This window comes from Trametes versicolor (assembly GCF_000271585.1).
Source record: "Trametes versicolor FP-101664 SS1 unplaced genomic scaffold TRAVEscaffold_9, whole genome shotgun sequence".
NCBI classification, from domain to species: domain Eukaryota; kingdom Fungi; phylum Basidiomycota; class Agaricomycetes; order Polyporales; family Polyporaceae; genus Trametes; species Trametes versicolor.
Genome location: NW_007360329.1, coordinates 1536200 through 1556204, shown reverse-complemented (window position 1 = coordinate 1556204; position 20005 = coordinate 1536200). Strand labels below are relative to the sequence as shown.

General features: G+C 57.9%; 5 protein-coding genes across 5 annotated transcripts; 2 read left to right on the top strand and 3 right to left on the bottom strand.

Moving 5' to 3' along the window:
• Positions 1-1818: 1818 nt before the first annotated feature.
• Positions 1819-3599, bottom strand: TRAVEDRAFT_73641 (uncharacterized protein). Its single transcript, XM_008043317.1, has 2 exons — positions 2692-3599; positions 1819-2600 (listed from the first exon to the last, which is right to left on the bottom strand). The coding sequence occupies exons 1-2, from the start codon at positions 3498-3500 to the stop codon at positions 2075-2077; spliced, it is 1335 nt and encodes a 444-aa protein (XP_008041508.1). The 5' UTR covers positions 3501-3599; the 3' UTR covers positions 1819-2074.
• A 967-nt stretch (positions 3600-4566) lies between these two features.
• On the bottom strand, positions 4567-5802 carry TRAVEDRAFT_50399 (NAD-P-binding protein; the record flags this gene model as incomplete). Its single annotated transcript, XM_008042947.1, has 4 exons — positions 4567-4754; positions 4817-4935; positions 4999-5540; positions 5602-5802. 4 exons carry the CDS (start codon positions 5800-5802, stop codon positions 4567-4569), a joined length of 1050 nt encoding a protein of 349 aa, XP_008041138.1.
• A 2223-nt stretch (positions 5803-8025) lies between these two features.
• On the top strand, positions 8026-8431 carry TRAVEDRAFT_129886 (uncharacterized protein; the record flags this gene model as incomplete). The annotated part of the gene is made up of 2 exons (XM_008043316.1): positions 8026-8124; positions 8177-8431. Coding segments are annotated over 2 exons (354 nt in total), but the record flags the coding sequence as incomplete, so codon positions are not given.
• Positions 8432-12284: 3853 nt separating this feature from the next.
• On the top strand, positions 12285-17505 carry TRAVEDRAFT_129445 (NAD-P-binding protein; the record flags this gene model as incomplete). Its single annotated transcript, XM_008043315.1, has 4 exons — positions 12285-12485; positions 16575-17089; positions 17144-17262; positions 17318-17505. The coding sequence occupies 4 exons, from the start codon at positions 12285-12287 to the stop codon at positions 17503-17505; spliced, it is 1023 nt and encodes a 340-aa protein (XP_008041506.1).
• Positions 17506-17800: 295 nt separating this feature from the next.
• TRAVEDRAFT_30580 (uncharacterized protein) lies at positions 17801-19790 on the bottom strand. The gene is made up of 5 exons (XM_008042789.1): positions 19471-19790; positions 18972-19405; positions 18183-18858; positions 17980-18115; positions 17801-17913 (listed from the first exon to the last, which is right to left on the bottom strand). Exons 1-3 carry the CDS (start codon positions 19710-19712, stop codon positions 18596-18598), a joined length of 939 nt encoding a protein of 312 aa, XP_008040980.1. The 5' UTR covers positions 19713-19790; the 3' UTR covers positions 17801-17913; positions 17980-18115; positions 18183-18595.
• Between the last annotated feature and the right edge of the window lie 215 nt (positions 19791-20005).

Genomic DNA, 20005 nt, shown 5'->3' with positions numbered 1-20005 from the left:
CCCCGACTTTTCGCACACGCGTGAAAATTGCCTTTCTCGGTAAGTAAGAACGTCGCCGTGCGACGGTACCTGGGCGCCAGGCGCAAGTTTACGTCGGTCGCCATGCGTACCAGCAGCCCGCCACTCGCAGGCAATATAACGGTCCAGCTGGCTCTTGTCCGAGCCTCATCGCTTGTTCGCGAACCGCGCGAAGGGGTGCACGGACACAGCGCGGTAAAGCCGCACTCATCACGGTAAGCTTGAGCACGCCGTACGCTAGTGCTCCTCGCCGCTCCAAAATGACATAGGACTTTGCTCAACACTTCCACCATTCTAACATTTGCTGCTTTATTTCCGCAGCTCATTCCTTGATTCTGAAACCCAATCTATCGCAGTCTGCGAATAAACTGCGCAGCGCGCACAGCGTGATCCCCCTTCTCCCCGCCGCCGCCCGCTCGGGGAGCAACTGATGGAATGCGCCTCGCGATGGCCCGACAGGAGGGCTCATCCCTTGGTAATCCTTCGCATCGTTAGGTGATACAAACCGTTTGCTCAACACTTCCACCATTCTAACATTTGCTGCTTTATTTCCGCAGCTCATTCCTTGATTCTGAAACCCAATCTATCGCAGTCTGCGAATAAACTGCGCAGCGCGCACAGCGTGATCCCCCTTCTCCCCGCCGCCGCCCGCTCGGGGAGCAACTGATGGAATGCGCCTCGCGATGGCCCGACAGGAGGGCTCATCCCTTGGTAATCCTTCGCATCGTTAGGTGATACAAACCGCCACGCTGATACATGACACCTGTGCAGGGTTCGTATTCAACAGCTAGTGCACCCGCATCCTCTTCGCAAGTTCTGCGATGTGCCTGGCGGGCCAACGGGAGTACGGACAAACCAGAAGGGTGCGGCCCTCCTGCGGTGCCGAGAAGCGTGGCGGCCGAATCCGCGAATCCACACACCACGCCGATACGCCAGTTTCCAGGAATCTGATCAGCGCGGGCTTTGCGGGCTTGCAAGAACATCGGCGCGTGGGACGGTCCGTATGTCAGCGGATGGAGGTGCGTCATGCCGACTAATGTTGCCGAGGACACGTTTTCGTAGACCGCTCGTGTGGAACGAGCTTGAACATAAGTACCTTGATTTACATTTCTATTAGAGACCTCACGGACAGGCAGACCTATGCGGAACTAGAAGTAACTGAAGGCAGGTATCGATACGAGCGAGACAGATTTTCTACCTGAGGTGTCAAGATATTCGACTTCAACTACATCTCATTCGCAATTTGAAGGAGACATGTTCGACGGGGATCCGTACATGTTGAGCCTCGACTTGAGAGGGCCCGGGGAACGGCACGTAATCCGCAATCCGCCGTCAGCCACGTACTAGGACGATACTCGAGCTCGTTGTCAGATAGTACGTCTCGTGGCTGGCACTAGAGTACATTCGCCAACCAGTTTTGCGGGCACATAGTAACATATACCACAAGACAGTAAAGCTATACTAGATACAGACAAACATCGGTGTTCAGGTGACGTCTAGCAGTGCGTACGGGAAGACAACATGCATAACGCGTATAGTAGTAGAGAAAAGACATCGTCGTGCGCCGCAGCCTGACGCGTGCGGCGGCGGGTGCATAACATGATCGGCGCGCAGCACATCGACGATGTACCGCGGCTTCAGAGTAGATATAGGATAGTATAGACAGTATACGCGAGGAGCGGAATAGAGCACTGGAACTTGAGCAGTAGCAGCAGTACGGAAAGGCGGAGTAGGATGGAGGAGTAGGGTGTCGCAAGGGTACGTATCACGGAGACGCGCGGAATGCGCGGTGGGTAGGGTGGAACGGAGGGGAAGCGGGTGTAGGGTGGTGGGATAGGGTGGGGTGTCGCAGGGAGGGATACGCAAAACATGGCGGGACAAATCGAATGAGCCCACGGAGGAGACGGAGGGAAGCAAGGTCAAGAATGAGATGGAGGTGCGGGTAGCAGGAGACGCATCACGACAACGTGAGGGCTAAGCAAGACACAACAGTGAAGAAACGAGGGGCTGAAGGTGAAGAAAACGTAGAGAGCACCAAACGAGCAGGCCAACGAGCTCATACGCGACGCATAGGACCCATCGCGCGCTTTATCGGGTCGCTGCGGTCCTTCTCAGGAATATGGGGCACGTCGCCCGCTTGACTGCTCGGGCGCGTCCGAGGGGCCTCCCCGTCTGCATAGATGCCCTTACGCATGCGCTTCGTGACGCGGTCCGCCAGCGCCGCCGACATCGCTTCCGCATCCTCGCCCTCGGGGACCGTGGATGGCCCCGCGACGGGAGCGGAAGCCTTGCCCTTGCCGCGCATGGGCCCGGCGCCCTCGTTGCTAGACAACGATCCTGCCCTGCGCTTGTTTGGCCGCGGGGTTGGTGAGGCGGGAGCTGGGACGATGGTACGCGCCCGCCCGCGGGCTGGCAAAGTCCTCCGCGCCTCAGGGAACAACAGCTTGGGCTCGCAAGCTTCACTAGGCGAGTAGTCGGGGTGCTCGACAGGAAGTCGTGCTCGCGCCTCAGCTTCAGCTACTTCAGCATCTGCCTCGGGAGAATGATAGTGCGGATTCGCAAGAAGTGTTTTCACGCCACGGCTGTGAATGTAGATAAGATCATCATCAGCGTGAATTCAACAACGATTAAGGGCATCGCAGTCAAGAAGCGTGCGAAGGAGGATGTACGCACAATACGTAGGCGATCGTTGGCTTCTCTCCACGTTTCTTCGGCGTATGCGGCTCAGGCGAGCTGTATTCTTCGCTCGGGGGCACCGAACCAGGCGAGTCGCCGAAGAGGAACGGGTTGTTCGGCGAGTCACGCTCAGGCAATCCCTTGCTCTTCTCCTTCCTTGGCTTGGGTTCGGGCGGGGGTGTGGCCGGTCTTGGTACGACTGCTGGCGCACGACGCGACGGCGGCGGAGAGAAGAGGCCAGTGCCAGTGTGACGCTTGCGTAGCAGGTGAGGCGCAGGAGGGGGCGAGGACGAAGGTGAACGCGTCCGGGTCCGGACTCGCGTGGGCGCTCTGTTCTTGACCACCTTGTGCCGTGGTTGGGATCCGCCGCTAGCCACACCACCCTTGCCGCCCGAAGATCCTGCTGGACCATTGCCCAGCCAGAACGCGTCCTCGGCCGTCGTCTCGCTCAGCTCTTCCGCGATGGCGTCGAGAGTGAGCACTCGCCGCTTCTTGTTACCCAGGAAGAGTGCGCCGCCATGGCGCTGGGGTCCACCGCTACCTCGCTCATCCTCTCCATCTGAATCCACGACAGGTACCTCGTGGTCCTCTTCCTCCTCGGACGACGAATCGGTGACGCGCGAGCGTGAACGGCGCTTGCGTTTGTGGGTCGTCCTGGGAGGAGTAGGTGGAAGAGCTGGCACTGCAGACGCAGCGCGCCGTACAGGAGGCTTCGAGGTCGCCATCGACGATGAAGCGGCTGAGCGTTCGGGGGCAGGTACTGGGCCGCCTGCGAGGGCTTTGATCGCTGCTCTAGTTCTCGGCATCGCAGAAAGGTGCTTGAGTGCTGGAGATAATCGCGATGCGCAGGGAATGAGCAGAGAGTGAAGGCGATTAGAGGTGGAAAAGGGAAAGGGGCAGACGGCTCAGGAGGAAGGATGAGCTCAAGACGATGGCAGGCAGACACGACCACAGCAGACTCGAACAATGGTCGGCCCCGGCCGGCGTGCAAACACACCACAACACTCGCTAGCCACATCACCGCATGCGGCGCCTCTTCCCCCTTGTCTCGCGAAACATTCCCAATCTGGTTCTCCATCCTTGTCTCCTGTGTCGGAGACTGTCCCCTGTGCCCGTGTCAGTGTTCGCTATGGATGCGCTGTTTAACGTCGCAACGAGGCTCAGGGTCCAGTTTGAGCCTACCGGGACACGCTAATCTAGTAAGTGTATCATTTCCGTGCATTCCATACTACCCACGCACAATGTCGCGACGAGTATGTCTTTGGTTTGATTTGTTTTACACCTCGAAATCGATATATCGCACCAACAAAGAGCCCGCTGGACTGCCGCAAGGCAATAGGAAGGTTGGGTGGACATGTGTGCAATATCGCGAGGCTCGACACGGAGACTCTTTCCAAGTCTCCTTGTTGACTGTGCATCTGTTCTATCGGATCTCTCAACTGCCATGGGGGGCATCCGACTAATTGATGCATAAATCTCTTAGATTATTGGTTCGTCCTTCACTCTCAACGATGCTCGCTCTCACAGAGTGTAGTTTGTGCATGTATCCGATACATATCGCTGATTTTGTATCTGCCCAGTCACTCTCGCCCAGGATCACCACACAGTTGCATACACATCCACAAGCGTATAGCTTTCAGGAGTTTGTATGCACATGGTATTTCGAATCCTGCTCGAGGATGTTCGCATCTTTGAGTCATATATGGGGACGACGGAGTACATTCTACAACCATATACATACACCCTTTCATCATATATCAATCATGACACCAACTTGCCACAAACAGTAGTAGAAATTTCAGGAGGTTTATTTGAACACATACAAGTCCGAAAAATGCGCCGATTTACTTATGTGTCGCAGGAACAGCCCGCCTACAACCACCCCTTGGCCTTGAAGTCCTCCACGGTGTCCTTTGCCGTTTCCTCCACCGCGCGGTATCGAATGCCCAGGATACGGGACCCTTTCTCAGCGTTATAGGTCACTGCGGACGGCGCCTTCGTAGAGTCGAAGGAATCGTCCAGATTGGAGACTCCATCGGCATAGCGGCGTGCAACGTTGGCTAAAATGGTGGATAAGCCTAGATGCCAGAAATTCATCGCACGCAGTGCTAAAGGCGCGAACCAAATTCTTGCCAGGTGAAAGTCTGTCCTTTGATGATCATCCGCTCCCCGCCCGCATCGGGGGTGATCAGGGCAAGCACCTCTGCGTGGGCGAAGTCGCGCACATCAACGTACTCGTATCTATCGGCAGATTCAGCGCCAGTGTCGTCGGACACGAGCCAAGTTGCACCAAAGAGCACTCACTTGTCCTTCATGAAGCCTCCGTGGGCCACGATCCCCTTGAAGACGCGGTTGTACCAGATCTTCGCCGTCCCGCCCAGCGCCTCGAGCGAAGACGTCTCGTGTATGACCGGGCCGAAGATGTACGGCGGCGCGAGCGCGACGAGGTCCCACCCCAGCCCCTCGCCGAGCTCGCTCTTCTGGCGTTCATAGAACTCCCACGCGGCGCGCTCGGCGAGCACCTTGCTCGCGCGGTACATGTCCATCGATGCCGCGCCGCGGCCCTTCGTGCGGACCTCGTTCACCGCGTGGTCGTTCCAGTGGTTCTCGTCGAAGACGCGGGGCGCGTCCCCGGGCTGGGGCGGGGTCATGACCGCCGCGCACGAGGACGTGAAGACGACACGCTTGATGGTCGCGCGGTGCTTGAGCGCGCTTTGGAGGATGTTGACGGCGCCCTTGACCCCGGGGATGATGAGATCGTCCGGGTCCGTCGCTGTCAGGATGACCGGGGCGGCGATGTGCAAGATTGCGTCGACGCCCTCTGCTGCGGCATCGAATGCGCCATCCTGTCATCGAGGCAAGGGGGTTGAGTTGCAGTCCTGCACGTATCATGGGAGAACGGCTGACCTTTGTGATATCGTCGACCACGACTAGCTCCAGTTTATCGCCGTGCGCCTTGAAGTAGTCCCGGAGGTACGTGGCCTTGCTCTCCGAGCGGACCGTCCCACGGACCGTGAAGCTCCGCTCCAGGAGGTACTTTAGCACCCACACCGCGACGTAACCGTTTGCGCCGGTAACGAGTACACGTCCTGAAGTGATCGCAGGCATAATCGAATAGAGACGAGAGTGTGAGAGTGGGCAGTGAGAGCGGGTGAGAGTTGAACGATATTGACTTCAGGGCCACCTGACGAGTTCGTGAGCTTATATACTTTCAGAAAGTGACGGCTGAATTCATGAATACTTGCCATCCCACGGCGCACTTCTACATAATGCTGCAGGTAAGCCGCCGGGGATGTGGTCCGTCAGCCGTTCCCATCGGACTGTCAGACGGACGCGCACGGCGTGTTTTGTCACTTTGCGCAATATCTTTACGATGCTTCATAAGCAGCAGTTCTTCCGGAGCGCGCCTTACCCTCAAATTCGTTCTCGAAAGTTGCGACATCGTTCTACGTATCCGTTAAGATCGCCGGAGGATGCGCACTGCAGCACTGCAGTGCGGCCGAGGCGCGCGCTTGCTTACCGAGGCCCTCGGCATTCAAAGACGATGTGCGGACGTCTGCTGAGGAGCCAGGACAAATTCTGGATGGCAAGAACGTCAGTATATGCAATGCAGCGCGGCCTCACTTTCTTGTGCGCGCGTACGAATGTCGCACCATCACTACAGCGCGATCTCCGACTACAACTAGCCAAGTATGTGAATGTGCACGAGAATTTATAACTCACCTTCGCAGTGCTTTATTAGGTGCAATTCGTGTTGCGCAGAAATCCACTCAGAAATCCAGTTTGTGATGTTCATGAAGGTTCAAACGTTCATGAGATGGTCGTACTCCATATTATCAAGTTCGCCGACCAATGCGCCTGCCAACGCCAAGCGGCGCGTATTCCGGCGCTTATATGCATTCAATCCTGCCTCCCACCCTCACTCGAGTTGCCAAATCCCAGCATTTTCGCCACGACCATGCATTTCCATGAGCGGCACTGCTGAACTTTTTTTTGGAACGTCAGGCTTCTGAACCTGCATTGATACCAAGTAGTCACCAACCACTTGCATGGGCGCTATGAGTCTAGGGGTCAACATGCAAAAGAACATAACATAGTGATTTCGACAAGACAATCTTCACGTTCACGAGTGCGTTAATGCTCTGTTCAGATTGTGAGGACAATGCTGGCACTCACATTATCCAGATGAGGATGTTCCCATGCCATAAGATGAAGGCCAACACGTGTATCAGGACGCCGGGACGTTATTCATGGGAGGCTGTTGACGAGCACGACTTCCGGGACACCACTCGCGTCCTCTTCGTATCTTTGCGGCGCTCGCAGCTATTTTTTCTCAGCTTAAGTCATGGTGAGCGCATTACTATCGTGCTTCGCAGTGTGGTTTAGCTCAAAGCTATGGGCCATTGCACGTCGGTTTGTAGACGTCGCAAACCTCTGATTCATCGGAGTCGCTGGGATTGGATGGCACATGGATGACGGCGATCGACGATCAGGCTACACAGGACGACTACTCCGTTATCGATGGCGCTACCACGAGTAGTAGCGATGCAGAGTCCGCGGCCCGATGGATTCGCGACCCTAGTACGGTGGATCCCAGTCGGTGGCCTCATAGTCCTAGCGTTGAATGGCTGAGGGAGTCCGGCACTATGGATCCATGGCCACAGAGTCCCAGTGAATGGGTGCGGGAGCCTAGCATTCGCGAGCCTTTTAGGGCCCCACTGCCGATATCCATGGGATTCCATAGCGGGTCACCCACGGTGCCTGTCACCTATCCCACTCCCTCCATTTGGGAGCCTCCTCCTCGGACGGCATCTCCATCCAGCCTAGAGCAAGATCACTTCCCTTATGAAGTCGCCTCGGCCTCTGTTGATCATGCAGTAGGTGATGCGGTGGATTTCTCCCAGAGTGTTCGTACGGGAACCGCTGGCGCCGATCAAGCTACACGGCCAAGGGGCCGTCCCACCTCTCGAGGCTCGAAATCAGACGACAATCATTCTGTGGATAGCAGTTACTTTTCTCCTCCATTGGCAGGTCGGAGTAGGCAAACGTCTATCGTCAACGAGTCACGAAGTCAAGCACGTACCCCTTCCAACCCTGCACCCCCGTCTACGAAGCCTCGTTCCAATGTATCTAAATCGGCCGACGGTGGTCGAGCGCGCAGGGTACGTCCGACCATTGAGCCAATCCATGTCAGCATCAAATTGTGTTAACTGTTAACAAGCCTTCCAAACCGCCACCAAGCACGGTCGACGCTGAGGTGAGGGTAACTTCTGACTGTATGAGATTCTTTCAACTAAAATTGTTCTATAGGCATTACCGGGTGCGAACGCCATGTCAGAAATTTGGCCCCTCTACATCGTGCACACTCTGGCTGAGGACAAGGAGACGGTGGCCGCGTGGAACTCAGACCTAGACGCTATACTCATTTTCGTGCGTTTTCACCTCGACCTTCCAATGCATTGATCTCATTCGTTTGATGTAGGCGGCTCTCTTCTCAGCCGTTTTGACGACATTCATCATCGAGTCGTATACAAATTTGCAAGCCGACCCCACCGTCGAGTTGCTGCAAGCCATCTTGTTCGAGCTACAGGTGACTCGGAACGCATCTACGGCCCCTGCATCACCTATGGGGAAGTTCCAGGTGGCCGCCTCCGCTTTTCGGGTCAACCTCTACTGGTTCACCAGCTTGATCCTCAGCTTGGCCACTGCTCTCATCACCATTCTAGCCAAGCAATGGGTCAACTACCTCCTTGCGGGCCTCTCACCCATTCCCGCGACTCGCGCTCGACACCGTCAGTATCGCATAGACGGAATGCACAGGTGGAACCTGCCTGCGATTCTATCGTTCCTACCTGTCCTCCTCCACGTTGCGTTACTCCTCTTTTTCGCTGGGCTGGTCGACTTCGTTTGGGATGTCAATCGAAGCATTGCAGTGTTTTCCGCGGTACTGGTTTGCACAACGTGCATCGTATACGTCATCGCGAACGTGCTAGCCTACATCTACCCCGACTGTCCCTTCAAGACATCTGTCTCTGTCGTCTTCTCCCTCATCATCAACCTTCTCGTGATTGCCTACGGGAAGACGTGCGTCACCGTGGTCAAGACAGGCCGCGCTTCCAGCCGCCTATGGGCCCGCGGCATACTCGCATGCAATTCTTTGTATCGCCGCTGGTGCCGCCGTGCCGGAGGCTCGCTGATTGGAGAAGGACTAGTCCCGCTATCTAGAGTAGGTACTATCACGGTCTCGACCGCTCGCAACTACGAGTCGTTGCGTATTGCGTCTCTACGTAGCCAGGACGAGCAGTTCATCGAGGAGAACAAGACCGTCATGGATACTCGTATCCTGCTCTGGCTCATGCGCAACGCAGACCGCGTGGACGAACTGGAGAAGCTCTGCCACGCGATCACTCACTTCCCGCACCTGGTTGCCCACCGGCAGCTGTTCATCCAACAAGGTGGTCTGCTGTTTCTAGAACGCCTCCTCCAGAACGCCATGTCAAGCAAGTATTCGAAGTTATCCAAAGAGCGACGGGACACAGCGACCTCTGCGATGTACGCCCTTGCCGTCCTAGAGTCCGAGGTAGACACGGCTCGCCTGCGCGATAGGGCTGGCTTACTAGACGTCGTGGCGACCAGTGCCCCACCTGATGATACCCCCTACTTTATGGTGGAAGCGACAATCAACCCCGCAAGATCTCCCCTTTCCCCGTCGACCTATCCCGTCATCATATCCCTTCTCCATGAGGGAGGCAACCTACCTATTTCTACGATGGCGTCCGCACTCCGGCTCTGTGTCAGGATCCCCGACACCACCGCCCAAAGGGGCCGCATACAGCCCATCAAACCCCTCGCCCTCAAATTCCTCCGTCGCGTCACCCAGCTCCAGTCCTCTCCAGAGATGCATTCCGACATCAATCATGCCGTGAATACGGTCGTGTATCTGGCTCTCCATGACGTGTCATACCCGCAACGAGATGGATTCCTGCTCCCTTGCATAGGGGATGCCCCTTACTGGCTCAACTACCTATCGGACCTCATGTCGCGACCATTCGCAACAGCCGAGGCCCGTCGTCAGATGTGTTGGGCTGTTTGTGCCCTCGCGCCGTCGCTTCAAGGCTCCTCGGCCGCGGAAGTTGTAAAGCCTCGCGTGCCACGACGTATTGACATCCAGACCTTCGCCAGGCGGCTGACAGGGCTGATCTCGTGCGATGTGAATCCAGATGTTCTCAATGCCGCTTTGGTTGCTTTCGAAGGCCTGCTGTGGACGGCAACTGGCGAGGAGAGGGGCGATGCGGCATACATGGCCCGCCTCCTCACCCCTGCACACCTCGCGTTCACGGCTCAAATCCAGCGGCGGTTCAAGCTAAACCAGGCAAATGTGTCAGAGGTGGCCAAGATCACCCCCTCAATCACCCGCATCGCCGTCTACCTGTCCATATACCATCCCGTACTGGAGAACACCTTGCGGATTGCTCTTCTCCAGAATGTCTTTTGGATTCTCGCACATCTACTAGAGGCAAGCCAGCTGGACTCCACCCCACTCTATGTGGATGCACACGTCCTCAAAGGCCGGTCGCCTCAAACTACCGTGACACGGAGGCTCCGGGGGAACGAAGCGACTAGGTGGATTTACAGAGCAGCAAGCCGCATGATCATGCTCTTCCTCAACCTAGGCGGAAAACCCACTGGCGATTCCCCTTCGGCTCCCATCGATTCCAAGGATCTCGTCTTTTCAGACATCGCCGTTAGTACCCCAGCGGGTGCGGCGTTGACTCTAGCACTTCAGAGCATCGTTGGAAGGACGACCATGGCCGACGCGTCGGGATCGACAATGGACCCATTCATCCTAGAGTCCTTCGCTATGATTCTTACGGACGCTTTGTTTCGCGGGATGCCAGACACCGTGTCTAGGGACGCCGGCGCCTGGGACTGGGAGGCCACGCGCATCGTCGCGCACATAGCGGGGCGGGGCGGACTGTCGGCGCTGCTGACTGTGTCGTCGTATAACACAACGGCCCGACTCTCTGCGTTGAGCATGGCGTTGAGAACGATACGCGTGGTCCTCAATGCAGACACTGGATCACGCAAGGGACGCCCCGCGTGGACGCGCATTCCGAGGCACTGGCACAGCCCAAGCCATCCCGCGAACGTGCTTGCCGCGATGTTCCGCGACCAATACGCGCCGTTCTGCCAGAGGCTCACAGAGCTGACCCAGGTCGGTGAGCCCATGAGGCATCTCGACATGGAGGGGGCGCTCGTCGACTTCATCCGCCTCTCCGGGAACCTCGCGTTCTTCGGCGCTCCACCGCACGCAGACTTGCCGGACCCACCGATCATCAGCACTCTACTACCTTTCCTAGCCTGTCTGACGGCGGACTATGCTCCGGGGCCGACCTTGTTTATGGCGCGTCGCCATGCCTGGGGCGCCTTAGGGAGTATCGCTACGCTATACACCCTGACGGCAGAAGAGCTACGCGTCGAGCGCAATCCCGAGCGACACTTCCGCTTTGACGCTTTTCGGGCCGACGACGTTGCGGCGGGCTTGCTGCGGGCCCTCGTGTTCTCGAGCATCGAGGATGGTCCTGACACCGAACCGCATTGCGAGCGATGCCACTTCGGCCACCGCGAATATATCCGACTACTCTTCCGGTGGGTCGGCCATACACTGCCAGATGCATCCGTGACACACGAGGTGTTCATGGATATCGCCACGATAGCACTCAAGGCTATCGCAGCCCTATGGAAGACCGAGGACCCGGAGTCTGTCGAGCTCCGCGAGTCTCTTCGACGGCACGGGCTCAGTTCTCGCCTGCGCCCATTCTTGGAGGGGAGCGATATGACGGAGCTCGCAAACGAGGTGATGACCCAGGTGTTCGACGCCGAGAGAGAAACACCACCGGACAGCCCTGAGACTCCATGTTAGGATGTGAGTATTTTAACTATTGAAAGAGATGAAACCTCACCGCCGACATCCGTTTAGGCTGCAGTCGACTAGTATAGAGGATATACAGAAGTATCTAGGATGTACAAACGCCATTCATGTAGTCCCCTACGAGTTCCTGACGAGAAATACGTATAGCGTGTTGACATCCACATCGTACATAGCAAGGTGAGGCCTTGAATCCTCACCTTGCTATGTACGGTCCTCACCGGCATTGTGTAGCACCAATCGTGCAGCATCGACGTTAGTGTTCCCGACGCCAGAGCTATCCTCCGATCGCCCTACGTACGGCAGCGATGCGGTGCATAGCCCATGTTCTCCCCAAGCCCTTCCCATGAGTGTCCTACCAAGCCAGCATTGAGTAGGGACTCACACTTCCTCCGAGAGGTGGGTATATTCCGGTCGGGAGTGCACGTGGTGGCAGATGCAGCATAGCCGTGCGCCGGTCGGCGACGCGTCCAAGCACAGACTCCCCGAGTCGGTTCGAAGAAAGGTCTTGATAAAACAGAGTGCCCACCACGGAGGTTCTTCGTCGGGGTCGGTGCCGGGGCGCAGGCCATATAACGCAGAGGAACGCGGAGAGGTCGCGGCCAAACCAATTGCCTATTGTCTCAGTATCCCATCTCACCATCCTCCAACTTGCCTCGCAATGCCCGCGATTTCTTCCGGAAAGGTGCTAGTGACCGGCGCGAACGGGTTCATCGCTGTCTGGACGGTGAAGGCCCTCCTCGAAGCGGGCTTCTCCGTCCGAGGCGCCGTGCGCTCTCCGTCCAAGGCCGAGCACCTGAAGACCATCTTTAGCTCATACGGCGACAAGCTCGAGTTCGCCTTCGTCCCAGACATGGTCCAGGTACGTCTTCCACTTTCGAAGCCACCTCAACAGAGGACTAACTCGGCCCGCAGGACGACGCGTTCGACGAGGCTGCGGTCGGGGTCGACGCCATAGTGCACACCGCCTCACCCGTGCACCTAGCCGCGGACGACCCCGCTGAAGTCATCGACCCCGCGGTCAACGGCACGCTCGGCGTTCTGCGCGCGGCCGCGGGGCGCGCCTCGTCCGTCAAGCGCGTCGTGTATGTTTCCTCGTGCGCGGCAGTGCTCACGCGAGATGTACCTACGCCGCGCGTATACGACGAGACGTGCTGGAACGACGCGGATGTGACCGCGGTGCAGGCGCATGGACGCGCCGCGGAGCCGCTCGCGAAGTACTGCGCGAGCAAGATCTTCGCGGAGCGGGCGGCGTGGGCGTTCTACGAGGATCACAAGGGGGCGCTCCCATGGGACCTCGTCGTCGTGAACCCGCCGTGGGTGTTTGGGCCCGTGCTGCATGAGGTGCGCGGCGGGCTGGAGAGCCTGAACGACTCGAACAGGCTTCTGTTCGAGGCCATCACCAAGTGCAGTTTCACTGTTGCAGAGTGAGTCTCTCATGGTCGATGCGTAGGGCGAGAACTGACCTAAAATCGGGGTAGCAACTGCTACACCGACGTCCGCGACGTCGCCCAAGCTTTATTCCTGGCAGTGACGAAACCAGCTGCGAGCGGTGAGCGCATTATCGCGAGTGCTAGGAGCTACAAGTGGCAGGACTTCGGTGAGTGCTACGCAGTTTGGTACTCCCTCGAAATGCATAAGCTGATCGACCATTCAGTCGTCGCGGCACGCAAGATATCAAGCAAGTTCCAGCCGCTGGAGACACCGTACGACGCCACGCAGGAAGTTTACATGGTGGCGTATGATAACACGAAGTCCAAGGAAGCCTTGGGCATGACGTACCGCAGCATCGAGGAAACTACGGCAGATATCCTGGAGGACTGGGAGGCGCATGGATGGATGTAAACCGCTATAACGAGCCGTGATTGCGCCTGTGTAATATTTGGTGTTTCCAATGTATCGCGCTTCCTGTGCAGATCGTAGGGAAGGGATGGTCAGCCAGTGCGAAGCAGACAGTTCAATTGACTCAAGTTGGGGAGGATGACCCGAACTCAGCTTCCGCGGCTCATGAGAGAGCACAAGTTCGACTCACTCGAGCTACCGAGCCGCAGCTCAAAGCTTCTTATTTGAGGTATGTTTGAAAGCAGCGTAATAGTCAACGAGAAAAACATAGCAGAGACTCAGATGCGTCCCCCATGCGACTCATATTTTCCTAGTGCCGTGCGCAGAATGCGAGGCAGGAGTAGAGTGGACGAAAGAGAGGAGTTTTCGAAAGGGTAGTTCTAGTCACAGGCTGTGCGCATGCGCTGTGGCGGAGCGGCCGGGAGGCCCCGGGAGGGGGGCCGAGTGATCACGTAACGCGATATACGTGGGCGCTCCAGCTCTTGATCGCATACGTCCACCATCTCATCCACCAATACACCACTTCGTGCCTTGCTTCGAGATTCTCTGGCAACGTCCACCGCTCTTTGATCATGGTCGATCGCTACTTTTGTCCGTGCTGGACATGCAGGAACGGCCCACACAAGAACCTGCTACTTTCGAGCAATCAATATATATCCATTACGACACATTTCGAGGCTATCCGAATGCGCCGTCTATGTGGACTGGTCATTCATAAGGATGCGTGGCGGAGGGCATCTTGAAACCTCGTGCACCCACACGCAACATGAGCACCTCGCTGTGCACTCCGACTTGCTCGCCTACCCTGCGTTCTTCCGACGACCTCACACTCTTACACAGCGCCCCCCATCTACGTTAACGTTTTTGCTCACTCTCGACGACCACGCTTGTCAAATATGCCTCAGATGATCGCTAGCTATAGCTCCTGACATCGCTGATGGTCGGATGGACCCCGAGCCTTGTTGCTCCACCATAGACACCCAGGGTATTACTGCAACAACCACTCAGACCGCGCGACGCAATCAACGAACCTCGTCTTGGTATTCTCTGTCTACAGAGAAGCACGTCGGGCAAAACCCCGACAGATACCTCTCACACGATCTGCGAACCAGGGCACATATAACGTGGGGCCCTACGAAGGCCTTTTCCCTCAGGTGCACCCCTACCCTTGAGACATGACCGCACTGTTCCAAAACTCGTACTATGTCCTGAATAATATCAACGCCATCCTCTATGATGCGTATCCGTCTCCCTGCACCTGCCATTTGTGTCGTTTCCTATGCCTCGAGTAGCCATAGCTGACACCACGTACCTTGACAGGAATCGAGCTCGTGATGTGCTTCATGATCGTCCGCCACGTCGCGGGGAACCGGCAGCGCACGCGCGCAGACAAGCTTCTCATCGCCTTCAGCACCGTATTGCTCGTACTCAACACCATCTACTGGACGACACAGGCGTACTTCGGGCAGCAGATGTGGATTGTGCACGCAGACTACCCCGGGGGCATGGACGCGTATCTCGCCGCCAACATCGCGGTGTGGTACCAGACGTGGGGCACCGCCGCGGTCACGGTCATCAACCTTATGGCGGACGCGCTGATGGTGAGCGAAAGAACTTCTCTGTTGCGCGAATTCAGGAAGCTGATCGATGCCTTGCGTACTTGAAGATGTACCGCGTCTATGTTATATGGGACAACGCGTCCGTGGTTGTTATCCCAGCGCTAATTTGGCTAGGTTCGTTCGGTGAGCATCCACGACTTCCTCTATCACCTTACCTCCCGCTAACTCGCCACAAGGAGTGGCATCGGACTGCTGATCGAGTCCGGCCGACCAGACGGGAACTACTACGCGGGGACAGCGACGAAGTTCGTGACCGCGTGGAACGCGCTCATCCTATCGTTCAACGTGATCACGACGTCTCTCATCTGCGGACGCATCCTCTACATCGGGCGGCAAGTACGCATGGCTAGCGAGGGCACGCAGGCGTATACCGGCGTTGTCGCGATCATCGTCGAGTCCGCGCTGCCGTTCACGCTTGGGAGCATGGCGTACGTGGTCGCATATAGCGCGACCTCGCGATCGCATTTTCGTGTTATGCGATGTTCACGGTGAGTGCAGCGCACGCTCCGTGAGGGAAGCTGGGAATGAGGCTGACGCACGAATGCGTAGACGATCTCGCCACAGCTCATCGCGCTGCGGGTTCTCGAGCGGCGCGCTTGGGGGAAGGAGTCTACCCCGCGTTCCTTACCACCATCAACTTCTCGAACCGCACCAAAGAGACCACGGGCAGGGGGAGTTCAAAGGCCGACTATGAGCTGGAGAAGAGGAAGGACGGGGGCTCGTCCATGACCCTGTCGACCATGCAAGCTGCCGAGAACGTTGCTGATTACGCTGTATGATAGAGAGTACGTGCAGGTCGCTATTGGATATTCGCCAATGAACGAAGCGCCACACCAACCGTGCAGCACCGAAGTTAGTGCTCCCGACGCCCAAGCTATACTCCGACCCTACGTACGGCAGTTGCTCGTTGCACACCTCGTGGCGCTCCCCATAGATGATGGGGCCAAGCGAGCACGAACCAGGAGCCTGAGATTTTTCCAGAGGTGAGTATATCCCGGTCGGAGGGTTCACGTGGTGGCATGAGCTGCGTAGCCGTGCGCCGTTGGGCGACGCGTCCCAAAGGCTGGCCCCTCACATCGGCGAGAGAAGATATATTTCAATAACATATAGAAGAGTGGGGGGCACATCGCGGAGGCCCTTCGTCGGGGTCGGTGCCGGGGAGCAGGCCATATAACGCAGAGGTGCGCAGAGGGTCTGCAGCATTCCCTGCTACCCTCCCAGAACACCTACAATGCCCGCGATCTCCTCTGGGAAAGTATTGGTGACCGGCGCGAACGGCTTCATCGCAGTATGGACGGTGAAGGCCCTCCTCGACGCGGGTTTCTCCGTGCGAGGTGCCGTGCGCTCGCCGTCCAAGACCGAGCACCTGAAGACCATCTTCAGCTCGTACGGTGACAAGCTCGAGTTCGCCATCGTCCCGGACATGACAGTGGTACGTCCGCCACTGAGCGCCACCCGAACAGCAGACTGCACGCTGACTGGATTTATAGGACGGCGCGTTCGACGAGGCCGCGGTCGGAGTCGACGCCATCGTGCACACCGCCTCGCCCGTGCATCTCACCGCGGACGACCCGGCCGACATCATCGACCCCGCGGTCAACGGCACGCTCGGCGTCCTGCGCGCCGCCACCGCCAACGCCCCATCCGTCAAGCGCGTCGTGTTCGTCTCTACGTGCGGCACCGTGCTCACGCGCAACGCGCCCGGGCCGCGCTTGTACGACGAGACGTGCTGGAACGAGGCGGACGTGAGCACTGTGCAGACGCTCGGGCGCGCCGCGCCGCCTCTCTTAAAGTATAGTGCGAGCAAGATCTTGGCAGAGCGGGCGGCGTGGGCGTTCTACGAGGAGCACAAGGGGTCGCAACAGTGGGACCTGGTCGTCGTGAACCCGCCGTGGGTGCTCGGGCCCGTGCTGCATGAGGTGGTGGGCAGCGGACCGGAGAGCTTGAACAACTCGAACAGACTCTTGTTCGAGGCGATCACCAAGCGCAGTTTCACTGTTCCTGCGTAAGCTCCTTGTCATCGATGCATGAGACGAGAACTGACCTGGCGTCGGTATAGCAACTGCTACATTGATGTCCGCGACCTCGCGCAGGCTCTGCTGCTCGCGGTGACGAAACCATCGGCCAGTGGAGAGCGCATCATCGCGAGTGCAAGTCCCTTCAGGTGGGAGGACTTCAGTAAGCTCCACCATATCACATTCTCTGGGGTGGAGGCTGATTGGCGACCACTCAGTTCTCGCAGCGAGCACGTTGTCGAGCAAGATTCAGCCGCTGGAAACGCCGTACGACGCCGCTGCAGAGGTATACAAGGTGGTATACGACAACAGTAAGTCCAAGGAAGTACTGGGCGTCACGTACCGCAGCATTGAGGAAACCACGGCGGATATGTTGAACGACTGGGAGACGCGTGGATTGCTGTAAGCCGCTAGGACGAGTTAGGATGATCTATGTGTATCTTTTATGCTTAAAAATACATCTTGCGACCTGTATATGTCGTAGAAAGGGAGAAGGTCAAGCAATACGAAGCAGACCGGGGCCAACCTTGTCACGGTGAAAGTACGACCGGGAGAGGCGCCAAACCACGAAACCTGCCAAACGCGTCCAAACTCCGCCACGTGGCATCGCCTCCCTATAAAAGCACGGGCCCTCCGCTCCTGCCGTTTTCTTCACTCATTCCGGATCCGCACTATTGTCCCCCTGCGACAGAAACCCTTTTCTCGCAGGAGTCTACCGCAGGTCCCAGAGCGAACTGTGCGCCTCTAGCTGGAGCGTGCGCCATCCCTTGTTGGAACGTCGGATACGGCGATGGCGCGCTTTTCCTTACCAGAGGTGGGACAACCCTCTCGCTCTTCGTAGTTTCCTGTATTCCAGAGCTCTGCGTTGCACCCAATGAAGATCATTCCGAAACACCGTCTTTGCATTCGGACTGCAAGGTCCACTGGAATGAATTGGCCACCGAAAAGCCGACCAGTTTAGATGTGTTGGGCGTTCACATGAGGGTACGGATCCTCACCATGATCCTTGCGAACAGGTGAGCATACATATCTATTTGCTTCTCTTTCTAGGATGTGTGAACGATCTGGGTATAAAATCTTAAGAACGCTATCCACCGGTCTACAACTACTCCAGCTTCGAAGTCATAGCCCGGAGCGAAGGGAAGCTGCTCAGAGCAAGACCGGAACACTTGCATGTCGAGAAAGGTCCCTCAGCCTGTGCGTTTCCATCTGCTTTTGGGCCTAACAAATACGGTCATGGGAATCATCGTTTCATTGGTTGTATTCCCGGGTAAAGAGAGAAATCTATGCGAGTCATCTATATGTGCAATCTGCCATTATGGTACCAAGAAGTAATATCCACGCGCTCTCAGCAACGAATGTGGAGGCAGGCGGGGCTTTTCACGCCCGGCCTATCCCTGGTATCTACCAAAAAGAACCGTCCCCCGCGCTCCACTGGCGAAGCGGCGGTAATGCGCCCCTTCCCACCACCCTCGTCCCCCTCACAGAAGAAACACTCACGCAGAGACGGGCTTCCCGGCGATCTTCGCCGCCTTCCCGGGGACGAAGAGCCACCAGATGGCGATGACGACACGCATGCCCGTCCCGACCCCGAGGGTCGCCGCCGCGCCCGCGGCGTCGATGATCGCGCGCCCGACGAAGCCCCCGAGGAAGAGCGCGACGATCGCGATGAGCTTGTGGTCGCGGGTGATGACGCGCTGGCGGAAGTTGAGCAGCTTGGGGTCCGCCATCAGCTCACACCAGACGGTTGTGAGCACGACTGTTCACGGGGGAGGATCAGCGATCGATGCGCGACATAGCGCCGCAGCAGGCACGAGAAGGGGGACCCGCGGATGGGCGTAGGGGAACAGGGCCAAATGGAATGACACTCACTGGTCGTCGCAAACTGCGTGTTCACCCGCTTGCCCATGATGCCCTGCAGCCCCAGACTCGCGCTCATGAACGCGATCGCGACGAACGTGAGCGCGTCCGTCCACGCCGGGTCGCCACGGACCTCCGCGATGCTGCCCTGCCCGCTCTTCCACGCGGTAAGCGCGGCGGCCATGGTGAAGAGCGCCTGGATCATGGTGCCCAAGAAAAGCCAGGCGCGAGTCTTCGGGCCCATACGGTCGCCGATACGGCCCAGCGATGCGCCCGCGATGAACGTGAGCACGGAGGTGAGCGCCTGCTGGTCCGCGAGATGGAAGGAGGTGTCGCGGGATCCCGCGGGCCCGGAGAAGAGACGCGCGAGTGCGAGCGCGAGCTGCACGGAGTTGCCGGTCTGGAAACCACACCAGACGAAGATCGCGGTGAACGAGACCGAGTCACTGTAGATGGCGAGACGATCGAATCCGTGGAACGACACGGAGAGGCGGGGCGGGCGGGCACTCACATGAACCCGGTCATGAAGCAGTACGCGGCGAGCGGGAACGTCGATTGGACGGGGTCGACGTCGGTCATGAGATGGCGAGTCGTGAAGACGGTGCCGGGGCTTGTCCATAGCTGCGCGGTGTCGACGATGGTGCTGTGCGACTCCTTGGAGGAGGCGGGTTGCGGGAGGGTGTCCGCCTTCTCCGCCTTCTGCTCCGCGTAGTCCGGGCCCGTCGGGAGGTTCTGCGACTGCTGGGTAGTCATGGTGGCGGCGCGAGGGGGAACGAGGGGCGCGTTAGCCAGGCAGAGGGAGCGTGGGGGCTGAGGGAAGGTGGTGGTCGGGAGGAGAGGACGGGGGAGAGCGGGAGCGAATGGAGGAGTTTTGAGTGGTGAGTGCCATGGTGCAATCCGCGGGAACTCCGCCTTGGCAGGAATCTTCACCAGCGGATAGCCGCCCCGGCGCGCACGCACCGCCACTCTATCTCCGTCCCGTCCTCCTCCTCCCGCCCCGCCAAGGCACACATCCCCCTTGGCTCCTTTCTTTCGGCCGCTCTACT

Bases quoted from the DNA above. Each gene is read 5' to 3' on its own strand.
- TRAVEDRAFT_73641 (XM_008043317.1), bottom strand. From the start codon at position 3,500: ATGCCGAGAACTAGAGCAGCGATCAAAGCCCTCGCAGGCGGCCCAGTA. The intron at 2,601-2,691 runs GTGCGTACATCC...CTACATTCACAG, and splicing joins CCAACGATCGCCTACGTATT to CCGTGGCGTGAAAACACTTC.
- TRAVEDRAFT_30580 (XM_008042789.1), bottom strand. From the start codon at position 19,712: ATGACTACCCAGCAGTCGCAGAACCTCCCGACGGGCCCGGACTACGCG. The intron at 19,406-19,470 runs GTGAGTGCCCGC...CGCCATCTACAG, and splicing joins TGCTTCATGACCGGGTTCAT to TGACTCGGTCTCGTTCACCG. The intron at 18,859-18,971 runs GTGAGTGTCATT...CCCCGTGAACAG, and splicing joins CACGCAGTTTGCGACGACCA to TCGTGCTCACAACCGTCTGG.